The 10,705-nt window shown below is 25.3% G+C and overlaps 1 protein-coding gene across 2 annotated transcripts; it reads right to left on the reverse strand.

The window, feature by feature from the left end:
• Nucleotides 1-3,046: 3,046 nt before the first annotated feature.
• Bm3199 lies at nucleotides 3,047-10,319 on the reverse strand (the record flags this gene model as incomplete). 2 transcript variants are annotated; one of them, XM_043081283.1, is made up of 13 exons in its annotated part: nucleotides 3,047-3,139; nucleotides 3,318-3,421; nucleotides 3,512-3,642; nucleotides 3,880-3,946; nucleotides 4,091-4,157; nucleotides 4,238-4,390; nucleotides 4,516-4,673; nucleotides 5,045-5,189; nucleotides 5,382-5,532; nucleotides 5,683-5,875; nucleotides 6,115-6,214; nucleotides 8,085-8,148; nucleotides 10,270-10,319. In XM_043081283.1, 13 exons carry the CDS (start codon nucleotides 10,317-10,319, stop codon nucleotides 3,047-3,049), a joined length of 1,476 nt encoding a protein of 491 aa, XP_042937217.1. The 2 variants fall into 2 exon arrangements, with proteins under 2 accessions (XP_042937217.1, XP_042937218.1); XM_043081284.1 differs by lacking the exon at nucleotides 10,270-10,319 and having other exon boundaries at nucleotides 8,085-8,138.
• Nucleotides 10,320-10,705: the final 386 nt, after the last annotated feature.

Here is a 10,705-nt window from a genome sequence, read left to right on the forward strand (position 1 = left end):
TTCCTTGAATATGAATTCATACAGATTGTCTACATCATCCTTTATCAAAGTAATTAATAACCAGTTAATCGACAGAAGTACTGTACAAAGTATTTCAAATGTTATTAAAATACTTCCCATAGGTAATCTAAGATTAATAAATTGTATCGCATCAAAATTCGAAGATAGTTCTATCTAAAAATTACTGCAAGAAAATTAACATTAAAATTATTACAAAACCCATCAATTCATAACTATGCTAATAAGAAGATCAGAATCAATTCTATTACTGATTTATTTGATAAATAAAATTAATTTAAAATATTGTAGCATATGATTATGTTTACCAAATATAAAAATAGATAACAAATTGAATAAATAAATAATGCTTCGAATAGATATTGTTAAATGAAGAGAAGAGAAGGTGACAGTAATTTGACAGTTAGAATGGTTGACACGACACGATTTGAATCGTTTTGGATATATCAATTGAGATACTTGTCATCAATTTAATATTCAATTTGTAATAATTTTATTTCTCATTAAAAATGTAAATAATACATAAATGAGATATATTTATGTTCCAAAATTCCTCATTTTCACAAATAATGCCTGCTTTTACATTCTCTTCCTTTTTCTTCTCTTCCATCAGCATAAAACAAGTTTAATTTTACATTTTTGAAATGGAATGGAATTCTTGTGTTATAAACATACCTCCTTTTCAGCGAATAATAATAATAATAGTAATAATAATAATAATAGTAATAATAATAATAATCAGCAATAATGATAATAATAATAACAAGTAACAATAACAATGATAATAATCAATAATAATAATGATAATAATAATAATACCACTCAAACTTCCTTACTTTCTTCATCCTTACATTGTTTACATTCTATGTTTACGGCATTACATTTTCAAAACATCCTTCCTTTCTTTTTTTTTAACTACAAATATTTTCATCATTTATTTCCTACATTTCTACATCAATCACATTTCTCATTTTCATCTTTCAAACAAGTGAATGCCATTAGAATCTTCACATTTTCAATTTTATTATTATCACTGTACACCATCATTTGTTAGTTATTTTCTCATAAATTTATCCTTCTCCAATAATTTGATCTCTGATTCTACAAAAATCTTTTGTATTATTTTGACATGTCACCGCTTTTCAATGCTATCTTTAACTCTTGTACATTTCCAACATTTTGAGATTGAACTATTCAAGTTCATTTAATTGTTCAAAAAAAAAAAAAATCATTATCACAAGTAAGTAAATCATCCATAATTGTATTATTATGGATGATTTACTTATTTTACTTACGATTTACTTACTATCACAAGTAAGTAAATTCATCCATAATAAAGTAAATCATCTACAAATTGTATTTTCAAAAAATATCATTCATACTTTTTGAAGAATAACTTTAAAATATAACCGTGAACTTTATTTTTTTTTTAATACACCAATTTTGCATCACAAATATTGGTATACTGTCATATCTGTTTCACATTGAAGGAGCTATAGTCGAATGGTAAACGCCAAATAAAAGCGTAAAAACGTGAAAACGTAAAGTTGTAAAAAAAGTGAGGTAAAGCAAATTTAGCGTAACAGCTAATAGCGATAGTTAAATGATAACATAGTATCATTTCAAGAATGTTTGTTATATGATAAATTTACTACCTGAAGAATCGTCACTTTTTGACAAAGGACAATTTCAAACAACAGGTAAGTCTTTTTTTTTTTAAAAAAAAAGATGAACCATAGAAATAATGCAAAAACGATGTTTCTTCCTTCTGATAAAGTAATATATTTTCCACATAAAAATGAATAATGAATGCAACATTAGATTAGCATAATAATTTAGAATTTGGCATAAACTCTTTTCTAAGCTTTATCTGATTCCAAACAAAATTTTTTACCATTTAAAATTCTTCCCTTCTTTTTTTTTTTTTTTTTTCAAATATAATTTTAGAAAATAATGAGATTAAGCTTAAAGTATCATCATCTAATTTGCATAGAAGTGGATAATTTCTCTGTTTCTTAGGATTAATTATACTTGAAAGAATAAAAGTATCAGTTGAATGCATAATTTCTAAACAATAAATGTTCTTTCCTAAATTTTAAAAATAAATTTTAATTGCTTTACATAAAAAATAGCAAAATTAGGCAGTTCATTCATCAAAAAATGAGGTATAAAATGAGCACATCAAAACAAAAAAAAAAAAAAAAAGAGAGATATAAGTCAATAAAGTGTATGTTTAACAGAAAACAATAATTAATATAAAAATTAATTTTGATTTATACGACACAAACATTCCAAAACAAATAATTAGATTTAACTTCAAAACATTCTTTTTTGCATCACTTACAATTGAAAATGGTCAGATATCTGATCTGATCTAATCTGATCTGATTTGATCTACTCATGAAACATATATCATCCCTTAGTGAAATAAGCTATTGTGTATTTATTCCTCTTCTAATCAGAATTTAGCTGTCCGATTGCTACTCGGTTCAAGAAGCTAAGCGAAGAAACATTTTTCACCAGAAATTTTGCTAAATTAAACTTTAAAAGGGTCAAAGATCAACAGCTGTAATTTCTTATTGAATTACAGTGAATTTAAATGAAATTATATTTAAACATATTGAATTAAGGACAAAATTAATAGAACAAATGCATGGAATTTCAATGTTATCTTATTAAGAATTTAGTCGACTGAACACTCACTGTAAAATTTACATTCAAATATGACTATGGTACTATACTTTTCGAATGATCAGGTAAACTTTATAATACCTTTTGAGAAATATAGGATTAAATTTGAAAATCTTTGAAAAAAATTTATAAAAAACAATGAAGTAGAAATATAGTGTCCAAAAGGAATTAAATATGGTGGTTGCAGAGTTTCGAATTAAAGCTAAAATTTCAATAGTAAATCTGCAATTCTGCAAATTATTTGTTGGTCATTAAAGTGAACATAATATTGCAGAGGTCATCATAATGCAGAGGTCATAATTAAGGATCACATTAATTTGTAATTAATGAATTCTTCTCAAGGATTGCTTGGTCCAACAACAGAAGTCGATGATTCTTTATTAAGTGCTGTATGCTCGGTTAATTCAATGTGATCAATTTTTGAAATAATCTGCAAAATAATTCCATTTTGTATTTTCCATAATTAATTGTAATTTACTAATTTTAATCAAATATGGTAAATACATTCACAAAAAGAAATTTTTGAAAATTTTTTGAAAAAATATAAAATGAAATTACTACAATATAACTAAAATCATAGACAGAAAATTTCTTTTACAAAAATTTACCCTTGTAGTGAAATCATAGTCCTCAGGTGGTTCAATGAATTCGCCATCCGAATAGAATTCCTTCTCATGAATACGATTGAAACAATTCAGTCGTAATATAAGTCCTCAAAAGAAAAAAAGAAAAAGATACCTTAGAAAAAGAAAAACAATTTGAAAAATTAAATTCAAAAAAAAAAAAAAAAAAAAGAGATTACCGGTGACAGCTCCACCAATAATCGAGACTACTAGGACAATAGCAAGTGCTGCAAGTTGATAACCAGCTTGGACAAATATTTCACGACCTTCATCATTACTATTCATTGCTGGATAGATATGTGTCACATTGCTACAATTGTATAAATTAACATTTTAAACATTTCACTTTTAATTACTTTAATTTAACAAAAAAAAAACCCTCATCCATGCTAATTATTTTCTATTTTGTTTTAGCACTTTTTTTACACTAAAGAATGTCATCTAACTGTTAAATATTCAATTTATGAATTAATCAACATTTATTAATTGCCTAAATCAACATAATTAGAATTCAGATAATTATAAACAAGAAAAATAACAAAATAACCCAGTTCCATAACGAGTTGGTTCATATACAGCCGTAAAAATGAAACCAAGAATACCAGCCAAAATGCCTAAAATAGTAATAAATTTATCAATATTTAATCACTTTCTTTAAAATATTTCAAATCAAATTTTTCTTCTTTTTGTTTTTTAATTCTGATATTTTATGAAGAAAATTTAAAACGTTGTAATATTTAATCAAAATTAACTATTACCTGGCAATCCATGAATTGAGCCAACACCACGTGTATCATGAAGTCCAAAAACTCGAACTCCAATTGGCTAAAATTAAAATGAAATTATTTTTCCATCATACATACATACATACATCTATTGAAATTATATTTGGTATATAAACAAACCCTAATGTAATGATTTCCAAGAACCGAGACTAAAGCGCCCAAGCAACCAATGAGAAGAGCATAAAATGGTTCCAAAATAATATTCGCTACAGTACCAATAGCAATGCCACCAGCAAGAACCGAATTTGATATATGTATCATCGAGAAACGATACTGAAAAATTTTTGTTGTAAAAATGTTGAACACACACGCACACAAATTAGCATAACACTGTAAATATTTTAGGCAAATTTAGCTATTTTGAAAAAAATAAAAAATAAAGTGTAATATCTTAGAACCTTATGTTCATGATCAAGAAGTTGACTAATTAGAAAAGTGCAAATGGTGGAAGAGCAAAGTGCTAAATAGGTATTCAGAATAGCACGATGTCGAGAATCTTCGGGAATTGCTAGAGCCGAATTGAATGATGGAAAAAATGCCCAAAGAAATAAGGTGCCTGAAAAAAAAAGAAAAGAAAAGAAAGAAAAAAAGGATGAAGTGTATAGAAATAAATGTTAATAAATTTTTAAAAAGAAATTTTAAATATAGAAATTAGATCAATTTTAATAATAATTTTTCAATTTTTTCTAAATATAGAAATTAGATCAATTTTAATAATAATTTTTCAATTTTTTCTAAATATAGAAATTAGATCAATTTTAATAATAATTTTTCAATTTTTTCTAAATATAGAAATTAGATCGATTTTAATAATAATTTTTCAATTTTTCATTCTTATATTTAAATATGTTATCAAAAATTAGTTTAAGCATTCATTTTCATTTTAAGCTAATAAATTAGTAACCACCAGAAAAGACTATAACAGACCAATAAGAGCAAAAATATTGGAATTGTAGCTAGAACCCTCATGTTGATGAGCAATCATTTCTTTCTTGTTGATCACTTTTGCAACAGCCAAACCAAAATATGCTCCAAAGCAATGAATTACCATGGAACGACCAATATCGATTACCTATACAAATCTTTTTTTACTTTACTATAAGCAAAGTAAAAGATAATTGTATTTACTTAACGTTAAAGTTAAACTAATAATAATATCTTTTGTAATAAACAAAATAACATTCAAAATAGATCAAAAACTTTGAGTAAAAATATTTTAAATATTTGTTTATCTGAGAGAGAGAGAGAAAAAAAAAAAAAAAACCTTAAGGTAACGTAAGATGACATGTTCAACAGCAACTGCTATTGGTACTTCGATAGCAGACATCACCATATACTGCACTGGGGTAAGTTTACCCAAAACAGCACCCATTGTGATCAAAACGGTAATAGCAACAAAATCAGCAGTAATCAGGCTAAATTTAATTTTCCATTTTTAAAAAAAAAAGTAAAAAATGAAGTAGTATTTTGTTAATTCTTTCATTTCAATTTTGTTACGAATTGTAAATTCAAATAGTAATGATTGTGAAGTGAATAAATTAATTTAATAAAAATATTAATTATACTCAAGGATGGAAATTGCAAAACGTCCATTGTTGGCGAATTCATGTGAGAAGAAACCGCGCACAATAAGCGCCCATTGAATAGCATGAGAGGTCAACAAAAGGTTAATCGAAAGAGCAGCCAAGCCGTAACGTCGTAAGAAAACCATTATAAATCCCATACCAACCAATGTCATCAAATGAACATCTTGGAATACTAAAATATTTCAAAAAATTTTTTTTAAAACATTTCAAAAAAAAAAAAAATAGTAATTAGCTCATTAAGCTCATCTAATTAAATGAGGAAACACAATTTTGCATTTGAACAATTTCAATTTTTATCAAATTATAAAATTAGAATAATTTTTATTTCACATTTAAAATTAGAAAAATAAAATATTTGACATTTAAAATTAGAAAAATAAAATATTTCACATTAAAAAAAATAAAACAAACATGGATAATTAGTGTTAATGAAGTTTGTACTGGTAGTGCCACCAGGCATCGCATTATTTGAATATTGTCCAAACAAAGCAAAAAGGATGAGAAATAAGACCTGAAAGTTTTTTGATTTATTTTTTCATTCAGTTTTCTTTTTTATAGAATTTTAAAGAATGTAATTTTTTAATTTCAAAATTATTTTATTTAAACATATAAAATTATTTCTTTTAACATTCACAGAATTGAGGTTATATTAGCAACATTAGCAATTGGTAGATATGAGATGATTGATTGATTGATTGATTGATTTAAAATGAAAAAGTATCAATTTTTTTTTTTATAAATTAATGTTCTCTATGTTTACATAGATGAATCATCCATTTCATGTGACATCTGTCATGTAATTAATCTGCTAATTAAATCAAATTAATTTCACCATACATTGAATTAACGTTGCTTACGTGTTTTAGTTACACGTTAGCACGTTAGATTCAAAATTATACATATTTATGAGAAGAAATAATTAATATGGGAGAAATGAAGAAAAGTAGATGAAATCATAACGATAGTAATTTTTATCTGAAATTAAATTTCCAAAAACTATAATAATGATGATCATCCTACCTTTGAAATAATTTAAATTCTAGAAATTTGATATTTTGGATAAATCTTTTTAGAAAAATATGGTTAAACGCAAAAGAAAAGAGAAAAAGATTAAAATTAAATGAGCATAAAGAGAGTATGGGAAGACTTTTGCCCAAAAATTCCATTAGTGTGGGTTAAAGATGATCTGTATCGTTCATGGGTGGTATGAATATATTTATACAATGACAAATTCGTTTAAAAAAATAAATTTAAAAAAAAAAAAAAAAGAAATTCTGCTAGATTTTTCAATAGATTACTAGTAATATTCGATTTATTCATCAATACTCCTAGATATTCAGGAATCTCGACTCTCAGGTCTAGGAATCTCGACTCCCAGGTATTCACTAGAACATACCGAATAATCTTGACAGTTGTTTTTTCAAAAGAGATTTCATCCGGATTTCATTAGTACATAAATTTCTGTATACAAATTAAACTATCCTTAAGCAGATGTAAAGTGTTTGAAGAGTTTTGTTTATTTGGAAGTGTGCATGAGAATTAGGAAGGATACGTGAATTTAACGTAACGGAAAATAGCAAACATATGTAAAAGCTTGTTTATTGTTTATTCTATCTGTTTTTCAAAGTCTTCGATGTGAATTACAAATGAAAGACTTCTCCAGGAAGAGAACAATTTTTTCCATCTCTTCAAAATTCATTTCAAAATTCATTTTTAAGATGAAAGAAGAAGCAATGTGAAGAGATTAAAATAAATTACTTAAAGCAACAAAATCAATCAAATTGTTGCGATAATCAATGAACTATTGAAATATTTGTAGTCATTATGACAAAGATATTCTAATAAAGAACTACAAACAAATAAGATTGAAATTTGAAAAAAGAAATTGAAAACAGTGATACAATCATCGATTAATTGAAGTGTAAACAACTGCAATTCAAAACATCCGTCCAAGTTGCTTTCATGAAAAATAAAGTTTTAAATCATTCCTGGTACTTGTAAACTAATAATGTCATTTAAAATAAAATCTTTTTTTTATTATTCCATATTTAATTATTGTTAGCTTAGCCTTTTGTATCACTCTCTTGCTTGTTATTAGGTTCTTTTGAGGTAATAAATTCTATAATGACCAATAAAATTAATTTAATTAAGCCTTATATGTCTTTTCTCCCACTGAACAAAATAAATAATCTCGAGATATTTGTAAATAATTGGCACTTCAAATGAATTAAAATTAAAACAATCATAATTTCAAAAAAAAAAAAAATGCTGAGGCAGCACAAACACTTTGATTTAAATTATAAATGGAAATTTCAAGCAATTTATTCATTAAAGCCCTAAAATTTACAAAATTTAATAAATAAAATTAATGATTGGCATACCTGGAAGAAGATCGCAAAAATAGTAAATTGCTTTCGATGAAACATTGAAGCCATTTCCGATTGACTGCAATTAAAACACAGATTTTTTTTTTTTTTTTTGCTTTATTGAAATTACTTTTTTTATCAACAAACAACAATAACAACAATAGCAATTAATATCAACAAAAACAACTCTTCATATCCTGTAAATTTTTTACAAGTACTACTAATTCTCTTAATGCATGTAAATAAGCTAAGAGCTAATTAAGTAAACAAAATAAATAAGAAATAATTTTTTGCATCAAAGGACTTTTTTTTTGTCTTTGACAGAATTTGTCATGAAACTAGCAAAAAGGTTATCAATTGCGCTAAATTTCTCTACATTACAAAAGATGATGATGATGATGATATGTCATTTTGGTGACAAATAAGAGTAAATTTTTTTTTTATTTTGGTGACAAATACGAGTAAAATTTTAAAAAAAAAAAAATTTTTTTTTTATTTTGGTAACAAATAAGAGTAAAAATTTGCAATTGTTTATGTTGAAATAAATTTTTATGTCTTTCTCAAATATTTATTTGTTTCATTTCATTGTCATTTGAATGATATAAAATATTGATGATCTCAGGAAGGAGGATTAAATGAAAAAAAAAAAAAAAAAAGAAATGAAAAAGGTGACAATTTTTGTCCACTTCAATGAAAAATTATGAAACAACTAGATTCTTGCTTTAGTTTGGAAAAAGATTCTAACGACAACATATCACCACCAGCACCAGTACCACCACCACCAGCATCATCACCAGTTCTTTCCCTCAGGTTTTAATTTAAACCGGAATAATGCTTATGAAATAGTAATGAACAACATCGTATCTATCACAAATAAAATCACAACCATTTATGACGCAAATAAAAATATTTGGATATTTGGATTATGCTAAAAATAGCTTCTTTAATTCATTTGAAGTTTTTTTTTTTTTTTTTTTTTTCTAAAATTTTAAAAATGTTTGAATGAAATTTTATGAAGATAAATGGAATCAAATCATATACGATATGACATTATATACATATATTTATAAATTATTACCATTGGTAATTATCGTAGAAATAGCTAAAATCATTCAAGCGGAAGCTAACAATCAGTAAAATGCAGAGAAACTTGCGATTAAAAAAAAAAATTCTAAATTAATTTTTTTTTTTTAATTTTTTTTCCAATCAATTTATGTTTTAAACATTATATTATTACCTGAAGATGAATGATTATACAATTTTGGCATTTCGGTTTTAATCAATGATTTTTAGTTAAAATCAATATTCCACAGTAATAGGAACAAATATACAATAGAAAGTGAAAAGATTATCTTAAATTTAATTTCTGTTTTATTTATTTTAAATTCACTTCTTCTCCTTAATGCTTTTTTAATGTTCTCAAATTTAAGTGCGATAGAAATTATTCGTTAAAATTTTACATAATGAAATTTATTAACTCATTGTCATAATTTATCATTGTACTAATCGACATATTAATCATTTTACTATCTCAGTAATACTTAAATATTAACCTTTCATTTTCGAAATGAGATCAAGCATCAAACATCATAATTCTAATTAATTTTATAAGCTAGCAATAGCAACGATGAATTTCAATAATCATTTTCATTCACCACAATAGCTGGCTATTTAAGTAAGAAGAAAGAATTTGATTCAAATTTTTTAATGACACCTGTCTGTGACATCCTCAATTATCTCATCCTTTTTTTTAAAAAAATACATTCCCTATAAACTAACACCTACAATGATTAGTAACGTCGATAAAATGCATTTACTTTTAAATTAGCTGATAGCATTCATCATGAAAAGCTTCTATGAACCATCATTCTCTTCTACCATTCTCAAATTTACTTAACTTTCAAAACAAAAAAAAAAAAAAAAAAAGGAAATGGATAGATAATGAAGAAAAATACAAACCATTAACTAACAAAGATAAAATTTAATAATTTCATTTAATACACGGATTTCATCAACAACTAACATTGCAATATGCTACTAACAGATTATTTTATTTATTTGATTTGATTTAAACTTATTTGCGCTATTCTTTTTCCTTTCCTTTTTTTTTCTTTGTTATTGTTGCTAAAATAAGTTTATTAAATGAGCGCATAGATTGAAATTCAATTTGATAATATTTGAGAAACTTAAATTGAATTACCTTTTACGAAGTTGCATCTTACTATTGCTACTATCATTGAGATTTGCCATAGAAATATTCTGATGGATGATGATGATGATGATGATACTGCTGGATAGTGATGAAGATGAGATGAATTGTTAGATAATTAGATGATAAGTTGCTGAAGAATGTTTCAAATATAAATTGAATTGAATCAACCCATCAAACACACACATACACACACACACACACACACACACATACATACACATACACATACATACCAACAATTTCAGTAAAATATATAAACATAGCAGAGTTACTCTGTCATAGATAGAAAACAAGAAATTGTCAACTACTTGAGAACTCTCTCTCTAACGATCTAATAATGATAGTAATAAACAGTGTATGATAGTTTATGACATTCATTTGATGCCCTCATTGAAGAAAGAAATGTTACCTTTTAAGATGTAAC

Source organism: Brugia malayi (genome assembly GCF_000002995.4).
Source record: "Brugia malayi strain FR3 genome assembly, contig: Bm_v4_Chr4_scaffold_001, whole genome shotgun sequence".
In the NCBI taxonomy this organism is placed as follows: domain Eukaryota; kingdom Metazoa; phylum Nematoda; class Chromadorea; order Rhabditida; family Onchocercidae; genus Brugia; species Brugia malayi.